This window comes from Paramormyrops kingsleyae, chromosome 2 (genome assembly GCF_048594095.1).
Source record: "Paramormyrops kingsleyae isolate MSU_618 chromosome 2, PKINGS_0.4, whole genome shotgun sequence".
Taxonomy (NCBI): Eukaryota; Metazoa; Chordata; class Actinopteri; order Osteoglossiformes; family Mormyridae; genus Paramormyrops; species Paramormyrops kingsleyae.
Genome location: NC_132798.1, coordinates 21,045,501 through 21,065,716, shown reverse-complemented (window position 1 = coordinate 21,065,716; position 20,216 = coordinate 21,045,501). Strand labels below are relative to the sequence as shown.

Below are 20,216 nucleotides of genomic sequence, written 5' to 3'. Positions count from 1 at the left end.
GGAACCTGAACAAGAATCGTTTGCTTTCATGTTATTTTTCCCATGTACGTGTGAGTGCGTGGAAGCGGGCGGGACGGCGCTCCTGCTTTTTGGAGGTGTGAGTCTGGCCCTGTGCTCTGCAGGGGCAGGACAACTCTTTGGGGCCGGGGGGGGTCCACGATACATGCGTTCTTTGCAAAGACTTTAACACATAACACTGTATTTTCTGTCCCGCAACTTGCTGTGTTCCAAACTCATTAAAATTCCTAATAAATTATTTGAAAAGTCTATCGATAGCTGTACTTCCTGATCTTGCTCTCCTCGTGTGATTTGAATTGGCGCACGCAGCGCAGCCCCGAGAACACGCCTGTTAATGCGGGCCGCCGCCTCTTCAGAAGCTACCTCTCGCTGTCATTTCCCATTCAAATACGCCGCTGCTGTTCGCGGAACAGTCACATATACAATCGGGCTGTACATATCACTGTTTGAATGAAACCTATGGGCCCGATTAATGAAATACATTTACGTCAGGCACACGATTTATATTCTATTTATTTGCATTTTAATAACTATATAGTTTGAATAACTGACTGTTACCTTAATGTGAAGCTGAAAAAGAGCGTAGCCCACACGGCTCCCTGGGGCTACTTTGAAGTGCAAGGCGTGCATGGTCAGCGCGTGGAGTATACAGCGCGCCCCGGGCGGAGAGCTCACTGCGGTTTGCGTTTCGCTGCCGGTGCTCGACCACCGCGCCGCCTCACTCTCCCACAGATCTGGACCATCTACCTTCCCTCCCCTCACCACTTCCCTCAACACAGAAAAACAAGCATATCGGCATAAACACCTGTCCCCACGCTTTGCTTTCTCTCCTCTAATTTAGGCTGAAGGACAAAGAAAACAATACACATTGTTAATACTAGGGTGTACCATTGTATTGCATCACACAATTATGACATACTTTATATATGATGCATGTAATAATTAAATGTAACATATCAATGATAAAAACATGCATAATTTAAAAAATGTCAGCATAGCATTATGCCACATTTAATTAAAAAGATAAAACGGAGTTTCCCCTTAAGACCTTCAAACACATCGAACCGGATGAATGTGATGCAACGAACAAACATTTTGCAAGTTAAACAATATATTTTGCATCATATAATAATCTCATCGTACTAAATTGAAATTAAATTACAGGCTCAAATCACAAACTAAAGTAAAGTACGTTCTATTCATTATATAATGTATGTTAAACAACAGGCTACCATTAACATAACTTAGAAAATTAGAAAGTCAAAGATTTTGTTTCAGGAAAACTTCACCGGATTGTCTGAATCATCGAATAGTAGAGTACACGACACTAGTAGGCTCAGCAGATGTGTTCACATTAGAAATCTTAAAAGAGAAAGAAAAAAAATGAGGTTAATAGTTTCCGACCAGTTAATATAGCGTTTTCTATAGCTGTGGATTGAAAGGTTTATTAAAATTATATGCATAGCCTAAACGAAGATGTAATTAATATTCAAAAATTAACAACTAAGATTTCATTTCATCGTTTCATAGTTTGTAACGTAATGAACATAGCAAATCTATAAATAAAATCTAAACGCGCCCAAAGGAACGAGAGGGATCACCTGTCCTTGGCCGCCGCGGCTGTCAGGGCGCGGGGATTTTAATCTGACGTTCAGCGTCGCGTACTGGACCTCGGACTCCAGAGCATCAGATACCTGCGGGCAGCGACAGCACAGCAAAGTTATTACTGCCTTTATTGTTAGAAACCTTCGCCTTTCCATCAAATGGAAATTATGTTTTAGGGGTCTGGATCCCCGAGCGCATGGAACGTACCTGACAATCGTTTTCGCCGGTGCTGGAGGCCAGTTTAGTTCCTGAAAATTATTTGAGGCTTTTAGTTTACAATATACACGAAATTGTTAATAATTAATGGTGTTTCAATTTTACTCTTGAATGTAAATCCAGTGTTCGTGTTTTATTAGTTGGGCGAAAATTAAGCCTTATTTGTTTAAAGCTTATTCAGAAAATCTTTCACGGCAACATGTACCTAATTAGACAATACATATTTTACGCTTTAATATTTTATAGCTGTTTTAGTAATATGCCTACATGTACGTGGCCAACCTATGTTATGAAAGGTTTTTAACATATTGTAATTTCCCGTTTAAATTGGGCATACTTTTGTACTTGCAGCAAATTAGGAAGCCAGTTCCCACAGTTAACGCCGCCATCGACAGCGCCGTCCACAAAGCGATGAAGAAGATGTGCTTTCGGGTATCACTGACGGCAGCTGAGTCTGATACAAAAATAGACGTGATTGAGATGAACAGACATTATTCTATTTTAACGTTTTTCAGATACAAAATTATGCTTTTCGTGGCCGATAAAATTTCAGCATGGATAGGCTAACGGTAGCCTATAGGCTATCTGATGTTTTAGGATTTACACAGACAGCCTACAGAAAGTATTTCCCGAGATTTCGCGAATCCTTCTTACCTGTTACAATAAGGACAGTGCCTTTTCCTTCCATATGTGATAATATGGGAATTTCTAGAATCACTTCACAAACGTACGTACCGCTCTCATTCCTTCGTACGGAGGTTAAGTTCAGATAGAAGGATCCGTTCTGGATTACGGTTACGTTTACACGATCTGTGGCAATAATGGATATATTGCACTTCCATCTAACCCGAATTTCCCCCCCTGCAGAGAAGTTACCCTGATAATGACATTTCATGGTAACGTTACTGCCCGGCGCCACTTCCATCACCTCCGGCTCCTGCCGAACTGAGAGGAGCACAGCGGCCGCAGTATTACCTGAGTACAGACAAGTGAAGATATTTCAGTAAATAACCTCTCAGCTTGTGAAGAAGCGTTATCTGCGAATTATCGTTTCTATTTATATAATCACGGTTCAATATGATTAATTGCAACCGTAGGTAGAGTTTTATGTTTACACTTGGGGGGGAGCGGCAAGATAATCATCTTGCTTATCCCATATGATAACTCACACATACCACATACTCGACCGGTCGATCGTCACGGGCAAAATATACCGAAGGGACCCCCCGGTCGCCAGAGTAACTCGCGACCTTTTCTTTCTTGTCTAGCTCTCATTGTATAACTTACACTCTTAATGAACTTTTATCAATAACTGCATCTTGGACAACTTACTCTACAAAAAAAAGAAGAAGAAGAAGAAGAACAAGTTGAGGGAGGCGTAAAGACAATTTCCCCATGCACAGGGATCAATAAAGTATCGATTATTATTATTATTAGTATTATTATTATTATTATTATTATTAGGCAAAACCCCTCCTAATATTATTTGTCGGTCCTTATAACCTAATAATTTATTGACTTAATAAAACCGGACCGTACATATTGCAGAATGATGCTTTATCGCCGTTAAAGGCACCCTGACTTAAGGAGAAGCACATAATCGTTATATCCGCACAACACCATCGATACGGCAAACATCTGCATTCAAACAAACCCAAACAACTGCTACATTAGTGCATAATATCTGTTAGCTTGTCAGGTAAAACACGTAAAACGCAATTTATCAAATGCAGGATAAGTCCTCTATTTTCCCCACTGGCATAGGCTGGGGGGGCACTGCCCCCACATCCCAAACTCCGCCCCTACTACAAACAAATTTAATAACTATTTAATCATTAATATATCTTAATGCTTATGTTAAATAAACATACGATTAAAATTAATTGAAAATCACCCTCGAACATGGCCTAAACTGACTCTCACGCAGCGACCGTCGCCCTCAAATTCAATTTAGTTATAACGCAACTGATTTCTGCTGTCGACAAATATAAATTTATACTCGTTTCTTACCTGGCGTGTGAATCCAGTCCGAAATTAGGCCTAGCAACAAAAACGTAAAGAAAAACATCGCTTCACTCGCGCTATTCATTAAAATACATTTATTAATTCAAAGAGTGTGAATATTTCTAAATGATGTTCGTATAGCAATTAACGTGCGGCGTAGTTGCAGGGGAGTTGTGAAAATGCGGTGGTGGCGTCACAGACCCTTCGCTTTAATTCTGTGACAACCTTTTTCCGCATCGCCGCTGTAGAAACTGTTAAAGCATTGTTTCTGAAACTTTGATTTCAATTTTTTCCCCTCCACCATGGGCGTAAATTACGGGGGGTTGTAACCCCCTCCCCACAATAAGTCAAAACCAGCTAATACAACCCCCCCAATAATCAATTTTAATGGGTGGAGACCTCAACCCCCCCCCAATGTTCCAGCCGAAGTTACGCCCTTGCCCTCCACGTTACATAGTTTTGATGCATATGTTAATAAAACATAACGTACTATATTTATTCGATGCTTTAACCGCACATATCTTTTCGAGTAAAATAGTTCGTAATACTTAATATAAAATTTAAACGCGGTAATAAACGACAACAAAGAAATATGCAGCCACATACTGAAAATATAAGCAATAACATCTGGAAGGAACAGTGGGTACAAATCAACACGTTTCAGGTCATTTGAAAGAAAAACCTGGAAGAATCAAACACGGTAGTTTTAAAAATGCATTTACATTTCAGCTCGCAATCACGAAACTCCGACGAAAAGCATTAAGTTCCGAGAAAATGTACAATCAGTACAGGGCGTTCGGCGACTAGGAAAGGACAGTACACACTTAAATATTTTTTTGAAAAGGGTAACGTTTTCATTTTCAGTGTATTTAATATTACTTAATAAAGGCTATAATTTCTGATTGAAAGTTTCAGATATTTTACAAGGACAAAGGTAAGTGCCTGGTGTAAACAGTCTATAGGCTTGTACGGAAAACAGTTTTTTTATTTATTAAAATATTTTATTAGTCTTATACTACAGGCAACTTAGACACGCCCCACCTTTTATAAACGAGGACCAAGTATGCACACCAGGGAAGAAAGCAGGAGGGGCGTGACTGACAGGACGGGCAGGGTGTGACAGACATTTTGTCAGGGGGACCAATATTTCTAGCTATGCCGCTGAACGCGTGGGAACTGTCACCGCTGCCTTTTTCTGAATTGGTCAAATTTACCTCTGGTTACTTATTGGCCCCAGCTCCAGGTCCCATTTTATTTGCAACTTGTTTATAGAATGAAGAACAATGTCATGAGGACAAATCAATTCAATAAATATGTATTACGTTTGTTTTTGGTTTGCAGAGTAACTTTTACCATCTGCATGTGTAGACCGTTGTTGTAAAACCTTGTTATATGTGTTGTATTGTAATACATAAAACAAAAAGTACATATCTGGACATGTGCTTGAATGCATGGCAATTTATAGTGAGCGTGTCTCACGGTAAACCACACAGCTTCGATGGTTCCCAGGGCTCAGACAACACACAGTCAGTACGCTGCACACCTCAGCGCAGCCCGGAATGGAAAACCCACACAATATTTGCGTCTTACTTCCTGGGTTCGGGTGGATTGGCGTCCCAAGCAACCGCCACCTCGTCTAGACATTTCTCATAACGCCCCCTCTACGCCCTTGAAGCACGAGAGCAGAGCGTGACACCGCACGTTGATAATTAGCTTCAAGTCCCATCATTGAGCGGATTGCGCGATTATGAATTCCTGTGTGCTAATGTACAGAAGGCAAATAAAGGATCTTGAAGGATGTATTGCTGGTCATTTGCATTTAATTGCTTAGAAACTATTCGGGCAAATGATATTGGAAACATAAAAATAGGTTTGTGGCTAAACGCCCTTTTTCATGAGCTATATCCATGTTTAATAAGGAATCTGCTTCATGCTTAAGGGACAAAAAGGGGGGTCTAAACTGAAACAAACACGTGCAAATCTGGCAAGCGTGTCAGAATATACCAGCTAGTATATACCATTCATGTTAACAGTCACCAGGGGTAAGTTGCAGGAGCTTGAATACCCAGGAGATTCGGGGAATGGGGGAGGGGGGCCACTTCACAGCAGCCACTAAGCAAAATTATACGATTATATAAAGTTAGGCTTGGGGGGGCAAGGTGACATTTTGGCAATGGGGTGCAGAATTTCTAGCTATATCCCCGATGGTCACAAAACTTGGAGGATATACTGTATATACCGAAATTCTGCATCTTTACAAGTTCTCAAATTTGTTAGCCTGTCCAATTTAGTTTTATTGTATAAGATATGGACGATGCTCTAGTCCACATGCTCCACAAAGCCTCCTTCCAACTGGACAGAGCTGAAACGACAGGACTGTGTTCTTCAGCCGCTCTAGTGCCTTCAAAACCACTTGATGTCTCCATAGTTTCATGAACCTCACCACTACCTGACCAACAGATGACAGTTGGTGAGGCTCCAGGACATTGTGCACAGGTGGTTGTGAGCAACATTGAGGTAGCTCAGAAAACCGTCCTGTGTCTCTTCCTGTTTTTGCCATTGTAGTGGGCAACAACATGGAGTCAGTCTACAGAAGTGTAGTGGAGGACTTGTGGTGCAGGGTGAGCAACCTGCAGGTCAACATCAGCAAGACAAAGGAGCTGGTGGGGAACCAGGCAGCGCTGGCCTGACATTCCCAGGCATGGAGGTCTGATTGCCATACCCATGCAGATGTGCATGTGCAGCCTGTGTGATCTTCCTGTGTTCCTCCTCTAATCCAATAACATGTGTTTGGGTGAGCTGGTGTCTCTACATTTCTCAGTGTGTCCCCTGTGATGGACTGGAGCTGTTATGGGCTTCCTGGGGTAGGATCCAGGCTGACTGAGTGGTAAAGGGAAAGGGATTGACTAGAAAAATCAATCAGTGTCTTTGGCAGTGTGGAAGCCGGTGGAAGCCCATGTGGAGCCCTAGGCAAGTTTCACCGCCAGCCCTTGTATCCCCCCCCCCCCCCATGGCAAGTTTCACCGCCAGCCCTTGTATCCCCCCCCCCATGGCAAGTTTCACCGCCAGCCCTTGTATCCCCCCCCCCATGGCAAGTTTCACCGCCAGCCCTTGTACCAAATGGCAAGTTTCACCGCCAGCCCATCCCCCCCACCTCATGGCAAGGTTCACCACATGCCCCGCCCCTCCCATGGAAAGCTTCACTGCCAGCCCCCACCCCTCCATTGGAAGTTTCACTGCCAGCCCCCACTCCTCCCATTGCAAGCTTCACCACCAGCCCCCCCCCCTACAGCAGGCTGCACTGCCAGTCCCCCCCATGACAAGCTTCACTGCCCGGTATGGTCCATGGACAGTCAAGACAATGACAGTGGATATTGAAAATATTGTTACTGTAGAGCAGGAATCACCAAGGACCACATGAGTTACCCGCAGACCTTTTCTAAAAATAGCACAACTCACCAGTGAGCAGCGTCTAAAATTTAATGTTATCCTGTTGCTATTCTTCTTTGATCACATTTGCATTTATATATATTTAAAAATTAAAATATCTTTAAAAAGCATATATAACTAAAGGTAAACTGAGCAAATTTGTTATTTAAGAAGAATATATCAAACTGGTAGCCCTTCGTATGGCTCAGTGCCCATGAAGTAGCTCTCAGTTTCAAAAAGGTTGGTGACTCCTGATGTAGAAGCTTTCCTGTAAGCCTCAGAGTGGATGGCCAAGTGCTCTCAACGCGTAGCTTTTAATGACCAACGTCCAAGCAGTCTCTGCAGGTGGGTGATGTTCCCGTTTATTACAAATCTGCGGTTCACATGAAAAGGACTTTTAGCTTTAACCTACCACACTTGTGCTGTATGATGTGCTGGCGGCTTGCTGTTGGTACCATGCTGCCTACAGGGGCTACGGTATGAACCGTTTTACCTTTGCCATCCTCCCCGTCCAAGTGGAAAAACATCCATTCATACCCACCTATTGACACATGACCACATACCCACCTGTAACCCTGGTTAATGTGTCCCATTCATTTGTCTAGTTGACTATGGGATATGTGTTAAATAAATAATTGAACTCATATAGCTCATATGACACAGATAGAACTCCTGATATAACTAAATATATAAATTCATATTGTTTCTAATGACATAAATAATTTGGATAGGATGAAAATATTAAAGTTAGTTAAAGAATAAACACACACATGTATTCACATTCCCATGAAAGGGCTTTTCATTGTATAAAAGGAAAAATGACTAATGTGCTTTTCCTGACTGTGATAGAAACATAGGTGATATGGAGTTCATGTGCTCGAGCTGAGCCAATCAGAAGTCGTCAGTGACGTTGCGCAGTTAGCGCGGGTTTTTTTCTTTTCTTTTTTGACGGACCGAGAATGAGGCTACTGCTTGCTGAAGTTCGCGGCAGATTTGTAACTTGAAAATTCGGTGTTTTTCGTTCTTTGTGCTGCTATTGTAAGCGCCAACAGGACGAAATTTATCCTGGCCGATTCATTGCCGAAGGATTTCGTGTATTGAGACTGGAAGAGTTGTAAGTACATTGATGGCTGTGCCACTAGTTTAAACCATTAGCGTATGAACAGTGGAAAATTCCGTTACAAAGCTTCACGTATATGAACTCCAATATTCCTTGTGTCTTTAAAAGCGGTTGGAACCTGGACTGGCGAGAGCTGTGTTCATCGTAGTGACTGTGTATGTGTGTACAAGACTTTAATCTCTGGTGAGTGAGCATTCATATTAGCAAATGGATGACATTTTGAATGCGTATAGGTTAAGTTGTTAGTACGGATGAGCAAGCTGTTAATTTCATATGTGGTATTAGTGAAAGGGAATGTTCATACTATGAAAATATGTAACTTGTTCATATTGTACATGGCCCTCACCTCATTTTTCCTGGGGGTGTGGCCATAATACAAGACATGAGACAAAGTTGATATTTAGGTATTTTATTTGTGTGGTGTTGATCATTCATATATATATACACTCACCTAAAGGATTATTAGGAACACCTGTTCAATTTCTCATTAATGCAATTATCTAATCAACCAATCACATGGCAGTTGCTTCAATGCATTTAGGGGTGTGGTCCTGGTCAAGACAATCCCCTGAACTCCAAACTGAATGTCAGAATGGGAAAGAAAGGTGATTTAAGCAATTTTGAGCGTGGCATGGTTGTTGGTGCCAGACGGGCCGGTCTGAGTATTTCACAATCTGCTCAGTTACTGGGATTTTCACTCACAACCATTTCTAGGGTTTACAAAGAATGGTGTGCAAAGGGAAAAACATCCAGTATGCGGCACTCCTGTGGGCGAAAATGCCTTGTTGATGCTAGAGGTCAGAGGAGAATGGGCTGACTGATTCAAGCTGATAGAAGAGCAACTTTGACTGAAATAACCACTCATTACAACCGAGGTATGCAGCAAAGCATTTGTGAAGCCACAACACGCACAACCTTGAGGCGGATGGGCTACAACAGCAGAAGACCCCACCGGGTACCACTCATCTCCACTACAAATAGGAAAAAGAGGCTACAATTTGCACGAGCTCACCAAAATTGGACAGTTGAAGACTGGAAAAATGTTGCCTGGTCGGATGAGTCTCGATTTCTGTTGAGACATTCAAATGGTAGAGTCAGAATTTGGCGTAAACAGAATGAGAACATGGATCCATCATGCCTTGTTACCACTGTGCAGGCTGGTGGTGGTATAATGGTGTGGGGGATGTTTTCTTGGCACACTTTAGGCCCCTTAGTGCCAATTGGGCATCGTTTAAATGCCACGGCCTACCTGAGCATTGTTTCTGACCATGTCCATCCCTTTATGACCACCATGTACCCATCCTCTGATGGCTACTTCCAGCAGGATAATGCACCATGTCACAAAGCTCGAATCATTTCAAATTGGTTTCTTGAACATGACAATGAGTTCACTGTACTAAAATGGCCCCCACAGTCACCAGATCTCAACCCAGTAGAGCATCTTTGGGATGTGGTGGAACGGGAGCTTCGTGCCCTGGATGTGCATCCCACAAATCTCCATCAACTGCAAGATGCTATCCTATCAATATGGGCCAACATTTCTAAAGAATGCTTTCAGCACCTTGTTGAATCAATGCCACGTAGAATTAAGGCAGTTCTGAAGGCGAAAGGGGGTCAAACACCGTATTAGTATGGTGTTCCTAATAATCCTTTAGGTGAGTGTATACCAAAGCGCTTTTTACCAAAAAAGACTTTTTACCAAAGCGCTTTACAATGTATGCCTCATTCACACCACACATTCACACACCGGTGGCGGAGGCTGCCATTCAAGGTGCCAACCAGCTCACCGGGAGCAATTTGGGGTTCAGTGTCTTGCTCAAGGACACTTTGATGGGGTCAGGAGTAGAGATGGGCGATCCACGTTTTTTCAGTTCCGATCCGATTCCGATACACAACTGCCGATACCGATACAGATTCCGATACAAGAGCTCTTTTTACTTTGTTATACTTTACATATTTTTTTTTTTAAGCTAGTAAATACAGATGGAAAATACATACATAACGTACTGTTCCACCTCATTTGTTTTAAGCGTTTTTGAGGCATTTGCAGTTCAATATGAATATCTTCAAAGCAAATATACACAAGTGGCGAATGCTTAAAATTTTAACAGTTTTTCTCCCATTGGCATCAGCGCAGTTACACTTTTGTTGCGATGGCAGCCCCTCTTGTATCACAAGCTGCAACGAGTTCGCAAAACAGTCCAATTAAGTTAGCGACTCCCAAATCATCCATTGCTTTGTTTTGTCTCGCAGTTGCGTGCGCTTTGTTAAATGGGATTTTCCATTAAACGCTATTCCCACCTCAAAACCTTATTTTACATAGATTGCAAAATGCTGTGCTTCCGGTTTCTGTTAAAAGCCTAAAATACTCCCAGATCGTCACGTAAAATACTCCTCGTACTGCGAAGGGTATGTGCATGACCTCACAGCAGGCGGAAGTCACTGTACTCACACCCACTGAGTAGCAAAAAAGACTTAGGGGCAGTGATAGCCTTCGATTTGAATTCCGCAAAAACACACATGTAAAATGGGAAAGAGCTGTCGTGCGATTGATTGCCAAAAACTAAATAAGTAAGTATAGGACGTGGATCGGTCACGCATGGCCGATTCCCGATCCGTCAAATAGGTCTGGATCGGCGCCGATACAGATCCGAATATCGGTATCGGTGCATCTCTAGTCAGGAGGACCCGGGGATCGAACCTGCAACCCTCCGGTTGCCGAACGGTTGCAAAACGGTTTGATTGTTACTACCTCCTGCACCACCATCACCCCATATATATTCTCATTCTGTTGTTAAGAGTAGTGTTGTAACCCCATTTTGGCCGGGTCTTTTCTTTATTATGGTTTCCCGCCTTCTGTGAAGCCCGAAGTCTGCACATGGACTGCTGTGATCACTTCAGTTTTTTAGAGGTGGACGTAGATCCCAGTGATTGTGACGAGCCAACCTAATTGGAGATAAGAGCTGTGTTATCAATCTGGCTGATATACACTCACCTAAAGGATTATTAGGAACACCATACTAATACGGTGTTTGACCCCCTTTCGCCTTCAGAACTGCCTTAATTCTACGTGGCATTGATTCAACAAGGTGCTGAAAGTATTCTTTAGAAATGTTGGCCCATATTGATAGGATAGCATCTTGTAGTTGATGGAGATTTGTGGGATGCACATCCAGGGCACGAAGCTCCCGTTCCACCACATCCCAAAGATGCTCTACTGGGTTGAGATCTGGTGACTGTGGGGGCCATTTTAGTACAGTGAACTCATTGTCATGTTCAAGAAACCAATTTGAAATGATTCGAGCTTTGTGACATGGTGCATTATCCTGCTGGAAGTAGCCATCAGAGGATGGGTACATGGTGGTCATAAAGGGATGGACATGGTCAGAAACAATGCTCAGGTAGGCCGTGGCATTTAAACGATGCCCAATTGGCACTAAGGGGCCTTAAAGTGTGCCAAGAAAACATCCCCCACACCATTACACCAGCACCACCAGCCTGCACAGTGGTAACAAGGCATGATGGATCCATGTTCTCATTCTGTTTACGCCAAATTCTGATTCTACCATTTGAATGTCTCAACAGAAATCGAGACTCATCCGACCAGGCAACATTTTTCCAGTCTTCAACTGTCCAATTTTGGTGAGCTCGTGCAAATTGTAGCCTCTTTTTCCTATTTGTAGTGGAGATGAGTGGTACCCGGTGGGGTCTTCTGCTGTTGTAGCCCATCCGTCTCAAGGTTGTGCGTGTTGTGGCTTCACAAATGCTTTGCTGCATACCTCGGTTGTAATGAGTGGTTATTTCAGTCAAAGTTGCTCTTCTATCAGCTTGAATCAGTCAGCCCATTCTCCTCTGACCTCTAGCATCAACAAGGCATTTTCGCCCACAGGACTGCCGCATACTGGATGTTTTTCCCTTTGCACACCATTCTTTGTAAACCCTAGAAATGGTTGTGCGTGAAAATCCCAGTAACTGAGCAGATTGTGAAATACTCAGACCGGCCCGTCTGGCACCAACAACCATGCCATGCTCAAAATTGCTTAAATCACCTTTCTTTCCCATTCTGACATTCAGTTTGGAGTTCAGGAGATTGTCTTGACCAGGACCACACCCCTAAATGCATTGAAGCAACTGCCATGTGATTGGTTGATTAGATAATTGCATTAATGAGAAATTGAACAGGTGTTCCTAATAATCCTTTAGGTGAGTGTATGTATATTTCATGCACTTAAGGACATTTTATTCATTTCTTTTGTTTGTTTGTTTTTCTGTTAATACAACATATGTAAAACTTACCTGTAGTTTGTCTGCTTTCATACTGTTCCGCTCAATGCAAATTTTGATGTTCCTATCTCCAGTGGAGAATCTAAACTTTTGATGTGCTGGTCCAGAAGTAAACACATAGTAGCATAGGTACTTGTAAGCTCTATCAATTACTATTAATAGTGAGAGCGGAGGTGGGCTACACACCTATCCTCACGTGATCAAACCACCCCATGCAATACACCTCATACTGGCCAAAAAACATTATACACCCCAACGTTATGAATGGCTCCCAAAGTCTCTGAATCAGGTTTGTAGGTCACAGAGCTATATTTGTGCTTTAATTTTCTGTATTCTTAAATATATGTATACATTTTGATTAAAATGGTTCTTATGTATCTTAGTTTTGTCTGATGTTTTTAAACCTTGACTTAGGAAACCGTGCAAGAAATCCAATGTAGGCCTACTTGTATTTCTGTGCCTGTGTAACTGGCACATATAGTTTAAATTGAATTAAATGAGTGAAGTGTGGATGGATCTGGGCCATTTACTGCCATCTGTTGGAAGTTAGGAAGGCGAGCTGAGAACCAGAGAAAGCAGCTGCCTTTTCACTCAGATAAGCATATGTGCGAAGCAGGAGTAGCCAAACTTTTCCAGAAATGTGGGTTTTCAAAGGAGCTCCCTAATTAGAGGACTGATTGTAGAGGAGTCCTCACACCTGGGCCTGAGCAGCTGACCTAATCCAGGGGCGGTTCTAGGGAGGGGTCGTGGGGAGCAGTGCCCTCATGACCCCCGTAAATAAATATGCTACTTAGGTCTGAAATAAATGTGTTGTTATTATTTACATTTATATATGTGAGCTAAAACTTTGTGCACTGGGAACAGGCGAAACAAACATGGGTGCAGTGGGAGGTCAAGTCGCTTCGTTTGGTGAAAAGCGAAGTTAATAGGAAAAATAATCAAGCTTGTGGAAGCAAGACAGTCTGAACAAGAAATCGGAGTGAGTTACATATTTGTAAAAACTGTAAAATGTGACTGCAAAGCATTGCATAAATAACATTGGTTTTCATAATTGTCTTTTGCTTATTAATGCTGGCAATGTAGTGTATGTGATACCTGGAGGACATTAAGGTCAAATGCAACTGCCCCCCCCCACAGAACAACTGGCCCCAGTCAGCCCCCAGGTAGAATGGTCTAGAATCGCCACTGAGGTTATCCCAAAAACCTGCCCCTTTGTGAATAAGACCCCTGTTATAAAGTGACCAGATCAGATGCTTCAGACACTGCCTGCCTAAATTTAAAACATGGGTTTATGTTCTTCATAGTTATGCTTCAGTACTGTGAATATAAAGAACAATTTAAAAGCTCTTAAGGTGAGCGGCTTTTGGCTGATATTTGGGCACCTGTCTGTGCGCTAACCAGACTGTGTTTAATCATGTGAACAGGCAGAGTGTAGCCCACACGGCTCCTTTGAAGTGCAACACATGGAGTGGAGCATTCATAAGCGGTTAGCACCCCACTGGCCGGGACCTCCGCGCACTCTCACCCTCCCACCGATCTAGAACCTAAACCCCTTCTGTAAACACACACACACAGACTCACACACACAAGTACACACAGACACAAGCACATGCACGCACACCTCCACTTACTGAGGCAAGACAGCTGACAAAATATTTAAAATTTATCTACAGAGGGCTCCTATGTTGTACGTTGCTGCTTTACTTTTAATGAAGCAGATTTTCAATAAAAACAAGAACTTTTATAAGAATATTATGCGCCATGCAACTATTACATCACACGTAGACCTGTCATTGTGTTATTCAAGAAATAATAATTCTCAAAATCACACCAACGTAAATTCATAAAATAACCTTCAATTAGGAACATCGGGCAAATGATGACATGAGAAGGGAGATGTATGACTCGACTCGATATGAAAACTATCTCAAAACAGCCTCCACAGCGTGCAGCAAATTTTTTGTCACATCAATTCATATTTTTATGCAATTAGAAATAAAGCAATATTGAGCACAATGAAGAAGACTTGCGTGCGTCTTTAATGAAATCTTTACAAATCGGGCATCATTTATTTAACTTTACGGTGTAGGTCGGCGAATTGCAGAGTACACAGCTTCAGTGAATTCCTCATTTCTCGGGCTTCTCGGGGACTCGGGTTTCATTTCGATTCCAAGATTCTGGAAATTAAGTATAGTCGTTTATTTTTAAATAGCATATACTGTCCGAGATTAAGGATAGAAACACGCTCACATATAGAGTGATTTCGCCTAAACGTGGGAGTTATAGTTAGTATTAATGAGCATGTAACCTCATGCCGCTATGTTACATGTATTTATTAGTAGTCCCATTTACTACAATAAATTACACATAACGCTTTCAGAATGTACTGCATCGTATGTTTTTGCTTATTTCACTCCTTTCAATCTTCTGGCTATTTTGATTGTTACATGATGAACATATCAAATCGAAATAAAATCTAAACGCGCCCGAAGGAACGAGAGGGGTCACCTGTCCTTGGCCGTCGCGGCTGTTAGGGCGCGGGGATTTTAATCTGACGTTCAGCGTCGCGTACTGGACCTCGGACTCCAGAGCATCAGATACCTGCGGGCAGCGACAGCACAGCAAAGTTACTACTGCCGTTACTGTTAGAAACCTTCGCCTTTCCATCAAATGGAAATTATGTTTTACGGGTCTGGATCCCCGAGTGCATGGAACGTACCTGACAATCGTTTTCGCCGGTGCTGGAGGCCGGTTTAGTTCCTGAAAATTATTTAGGGCTTTTAGTTTACAGTATATAAGAGAGTGGTAATAGTTATTGGTGTATATTTTTTTTTCTTAAACGTAAATCCAGTGTTCGTATTTTATTAGTTGGGTGAAAGTTAAGCCTTATTTGTTTAAAGCTTATTCAGAAAATCTTTCACGGCAACAATGACCTAATTAGACTACATATTTTACACTTTAATATTTTATAGCTGTTTTAGTAATATGCCTACATGTACGTGGCCAACCTATGTTATGAAAGGTTTTTAACATATTGTAATTTCCCGTTTAAATTGGGCATACTTTTGTACTTGCAGCAAATTAGGAAGCCAGTTCCCACAGTTAACGCCGCCATCGACAGCGCCGTCCACAAAGCGATGAAGAAGATGTGCTTTCGGGTATCACTGACGGCAACTGAGTCTGATACAAAAAAGACGTGATTTAGATGAACCTACGTTTCTCTGTTTTAACGTTTTTAAGATACAAAATTATGCTCTTCGTGGCCGATAAAATTTCAGCATGTACTGGCTAACGGTAGCCTATATCTGATGTAAGTTTTATTATGCAGCTGCTGGCGCGTTCCAAACTAAATCTCATTTTACTTAAATTGACAATAAAGCATTTTTATTTTTACATTTTAACGTCTATCATGCAGTTTTAGGATTTACACAGACAGCCTACAGAAAGTATTTCCCGAGAGCGCAGTTAATGACAGTTTTTAAGAAACAATGTTGAGGAGATTTCGCGAATCCTTCTTACCTCTTACAATAAGAACAGTGCCGTTTCCTTCCATATGTGATAATCGGGGTATTTCTAGACTCACTTCACAAACGTACGTACCGCTCTGATTACTTCGTACGGATGTTAAGTTTAGACAGACGAATCCGTTCTGGATTCCGGTTACGTTTACAATATCTGTGGTAGTAATTAATAAGTTGCTCTTCCAGTTAACCCGAATTCGCCCCCCTGCAGCGAAGTTACCCTGATAATGACATTTCATGGTAACATTACTGCCCGGCGCCACTTCCATCACCTCCGGCTCCTGCCGAACGGAGAAGAGCGCAGGGGCCGCAGCATTACCTGAGTACAGACAAGTGAAGATATTTCAGCAAATTACCACTCAGCGTGTGAAGAAGTGTTATCTGCGAATTATCGTTTCAATTTATATAATGAGTACGGTTCAATATGATTCATTATCTTTCAAAAAACAATAGTTTTCTTTAAGCACGTAGGTTTGGTTTCAACATTCGCAGGGACCTCATCGGCCCCGAACCCCCCGCCCCCTTAAACCGTCCATATCCAAATGTACACTATTGCTTTGCTTAAAGTTTACTTAGGAAATATATAAAACGATCGTCGAAATCAAACTCAGATTTTCTTCCTGTAATCAACAAGCACAAATATATACGTGTTTCTTACCTGACGTGCATTTCAGATTAGAAATTAATGACAAAAAAATAAACCAAATCATTGTGTTTTGGCAATAGGCCCACTGATTGTTAGTAGGGAGTTCATCAAGACACAGAGGTTAAATCAAATTTGTATGAAAATGTAACAATCTTCTTACAGAAGTTAAGTTGCAACCTTGTTGCAGTGAGCTGTGAAAATGAGGTTTTAGCGTCACAAACCTTTCGCTTTATTCGTTTCCTTTCTGACGTATGTGTGTGGAAAACCACCCGCATGGCTGCTGCTACACAATCGCTATGGCTTCGTATTAAATACTGGAGAAAGTTTATAAGTTTCATGTTATTTCATTAACTTTTTTGAACGTATGCCTGTATATTTTTTTCAGCGTTAATCCTTCTGTGGTTGAGCTGAATCTTTTAATAGTTTAATATAATAGTTGATTATTATTATTGTTATTAATAATCATAATAATAAAAACAACAACAATAATAATAGTTTTATATTCGTTCGTAATGTTAATTTTTATATTAATATTAATATTAAATTGCAATATCAATATCAGTCTGACCTTAGTGGTGATTAAGAGACGGTTGTAAGGTAAGTTTGGGCTTAAATAACTACCAGTATAACTCAGAACATCCTGGTGATTATAACAACCCGCGTGATTCTGAGGGAGCTACACCACTTGATAGTTACAGACATGAGTGGATTACGACTTCGGGCCACAGGGCCCCGACCCAAGGGCCCCGAGCGAAGTCCCCCGCTTTGGGACCGCGGTCCGTGGCCGTCCCACAGCTATGGCCGTGCTAGTTATTTAATAAGAGCCAGAGCTGTCTTACATACTACACCGTATCTGGCCAACCGTGGTTTCTGGGGGCCCAAGGCTCCTCCACCTCAAAAGGCTCATGCCCACACTCTCAGAAAAAGGGTAAAAATTTGAAACTTTGCTTGTCACTGGAGCTGTACTATCAAGGGTCTGCCAATTGTGCCCTTAGCTGTAGGTAATTGTACCTTTTAAGGTACAGAAATGTTCCTCATAGTCCATTTCTGTATCTTAAAAGGTTTGGTTGTTGGTACATTATTACATCAGTGGTACATAAATGCTGTTTGTACCATTGGGATGCTCCTCTGAGTCCATTTCAGAACATTAAAGGGTAAAATTACAAAGGAACAGCCCCAGTGACAAACAACAGTACAATTTTTTACCCTTTTTCTGAGAGGACATGGGCCTATGATTTCTTAATCTGCCCACGGTTACAATGTACCGATGTTTCCAAATTAACAGGCTGCTGATTAATTTGTTCATGCTCTAACCTCTTTACATGGTGCGCTGGCGCCTCTCGCAGGCAGTGCAGGGCACATGGCTGGGGGAAGTCATGGATGGAAGGCCTGTCCCTGGAGTGATTGTGGATTAAGGGCCTTGCTCAGAGGCCCAACGGTGACATCGCTCCACCAATCACGGGACCTTCTGATCATGATCCCAGTGTCCCATACCTGCAGAGCCACACAGCACCCCACCTAGAGAGCTGTGGTCAGGGGCGCTGCTAGAGATTTTGAGCCCCAGGGAAGTGTATCATATTGTGCCCCCAACCCAGGTCAATCCAATTATTCTCCAATTTCTGTTATTTATGTTATTTCCAGTCATGTGACTTAGCAAGCATGTTGAGTGATTCTGCCGGCATAACATGTTTTGTCAGTATTGCCAGTAATGTTCTTATGAGAATCATTGTTACCCATATTTAGGCAATTGTCTTATAGCTAAATGTCAGGGTCAGTACCGGACAGTCCCTGCCCTTCATGTCACTTCCCCACTTTGCCAGCAGGTGTTGCTGACCATCCTATTCCATCCCGTCTTTGTACTAGAGCCTTGTGTGTTTCCCCTGCTCCCCAGACCATAGCTCAACAGGCTGAGCGTGTGGCACAAAGGCTGTAACTCTGTAGCTCCCTGTGTTGCTCTATTTCCCTAGTGTGACGATCGGCAAGAATAGAGCAGGCAGACCCCAATATGCGGGAGCAAGCGGGTTTATTATATAGATCGGGCACAAACAAATACAGAGGGGCAATCCAATCGGGCAGTCGGATCACAGGCTGAGGTCGGGTTCCAGGAAGATCAGTCCTACACCAAGGGGCGTGACGAGGAGACGAGAGGCAAGGAGGAGCAGAGTCTGCAAGGCAACGGGGCGGGATGGAGGAGGCAGGTAGGCAGGACACAGCAGGCAGGACGAACAGGGAGAACAGGAGACAAGGAGAGTGCTCAGCAAGGCTCATTCAGAAAATGGCAACAATACTTCGTGAGTAATGTCTTGACAGCCAATCTTAAGTAACGAGGTGATCAGCTGGCGATCACCCGCCGGTGTTCGGCCCCGTCCATGTGGGCGTGACACCTAGTTGTTATCTTTCGATGATTTTGTAGTTAGTTCTTGTTTCTCCGATTTGCTTTTGATCCCACGTGTCCTTTTATTTTGTGATTTACCCCTTGCTGTTCCATTTTGTCTAACAAACCGCTTTTGTCTTAGAGCCTTAAGAGGATCGTCACCCTTACTTCTCCCTGCACCATGCCCCACCACTGCAACAGATAATTATTCTCCCTTTTCATAGTGAAAACAGTGTCAGGGCCCCAACCTAGCAAGGATCCATCCTTATTCTTGGATGGAACCTGACCCTTCCCTGGACATCCTCAAGTGTATATTACAACTGCATTAGATAAATACCAGTTGGTTTCATTACTTCATTACTACTATTGCGAGTTCACTCTATACTGAGCTTTTCTCCATGTTGTTTAGATTGATAACTGCCATTCGATTTCTGACCTGCTATCTGTTTTCTCGACACTCTGACTTGGTTTCTGATTCTGGTTTTGTTTCTGACCTTCTCTGTTTTTCTGCATGTCTGTTGTCAACCTTGAGTTTTTGGATTCTGTTTTTGGTTTGGGTAATAAATGGCCATCGGATATTCTACGTGTGGCTCTCCACCTAATTTGTTACAGAATACCATCCTGTCCTGCTAGGAGGAGAATTTGAGTGAGCTGGTTCAGACCCTGCATTGAACAATAACTTCTCTAGGTTGACTTTTACTGCAGCACCTCAGATCTGTGTTCCACCATCTGTGCCTTCCACTCCATCCCTCACTGATTCAATGGCAACCAGAACCAAAATCGCCTGAGAAGTGTGCCAGTAAAGGCCCTGCCAATTTCTGCAATTTTCTGCAGCACAAAGCAAAGTATGAGCTGAGTGCATCGTGCATTTTAGCGAACCTGTGCCCAGAGTTCAAATTTATTAAACTTGTGCATGCTGTGATCTGACATATTTTTGGCACAGCCAATAGGAAACTCATGGGAAAGATGGAAGAGAAAACTGTCTTGGCAGTGGGGCAG

General features: G+C 42.5%; 1 protein-coding gene and 1 non-coding gene across 4 annotated transcripts; both read right to left on the bottom strand.

Annotated features, from left to right (window-relative positions):
* Nucleotides 1-912: 912 nt before the first annotated feature.
* Nucleotides 913-4,093, bottom strand: LOC111839302 (uncharacterized). Of its 3 annotated transcripts, none has more exons than XR_011989372.1 (6): nucleotides 3,850-4,093; nucleotides 2,494-2,814; nucleotides 2,177-2,293; nucleotides 1,831-1,871; nucleotides 1,620-1,712; nucleotides 913-1,380 (listed from the first exon to the last, which is right to left on the bottom strand). XR_011989372.1 is itself a non-coding variant. In XM_023803081.2 (6 exons), exons 1-6 carry the CDS (start codon nucleotides 3,926-3,928, stop codon nucleotides 1,321-1,323), a joined length of 630 nt encoding a protein of 209 aa, XP_023658849.2. In that variant the 5' UTR covers nucleotides 3,929-4,093; the 3' UTR covers nucleotides 913-1,320. The 3 variants fall into 3 exon arrangements, 2 of the variants coding, with proteins under 2 accessions (XP_023658849.2, XP_023658850.2); XM_023803081.2 differs by having other exon boundaries at nucleotides 2,575-2,814; XM_023803082.2 differs by having other exon boundaries at nucleotides 2,716-2,814.
* Nucleotides 4,094-14,697: 10,604 nt separating this feature from the next.
* Nucleotides 14,698-15,683, bottom strand: LOC111839286 (uncharacterized). The gene is made up of 2 exons (XR_011986050.1): nucleotides 15,185-15,683; nucleotides 14,698-14,853 (listed from the first exon to the last, which is right to left on the bottom strand). It is a non-coding gene; the product is annotated as an uncharacterized protein (transcript).
* Between the last annotated feature and the right edge of the window lie 4,533 nt (nucleotides 15,684-20,216).

What these genes read in the sequence shown, in the direction of transcription:
- LOC111839302 (XM_023803081.2), bottom strand. Translation starts at nt 3,928, where the DNA reads ATGAATAGCGCGAGTGAAGCGATGTTTTTCTTTACGTTTTTGTTGCTA. An exon ending in GGACTGGATTCACACGCCAG is followed by an intron (nt 2,815 to 3,849) that starts GTAAGAAACGAG and finishes GTCTGTACTCAG; the next exon opens with GTAATACTGCGGCCGCTGTG. An exon ending in AATTTGCTGCAAGTACAAAA is followed by an intron (nt 1,872 to 2,176) that starts GTATGCCCAATT and finishes AATAATTTTCAG; the next exon opens with GAACTAAACTGGCCTCCAGC.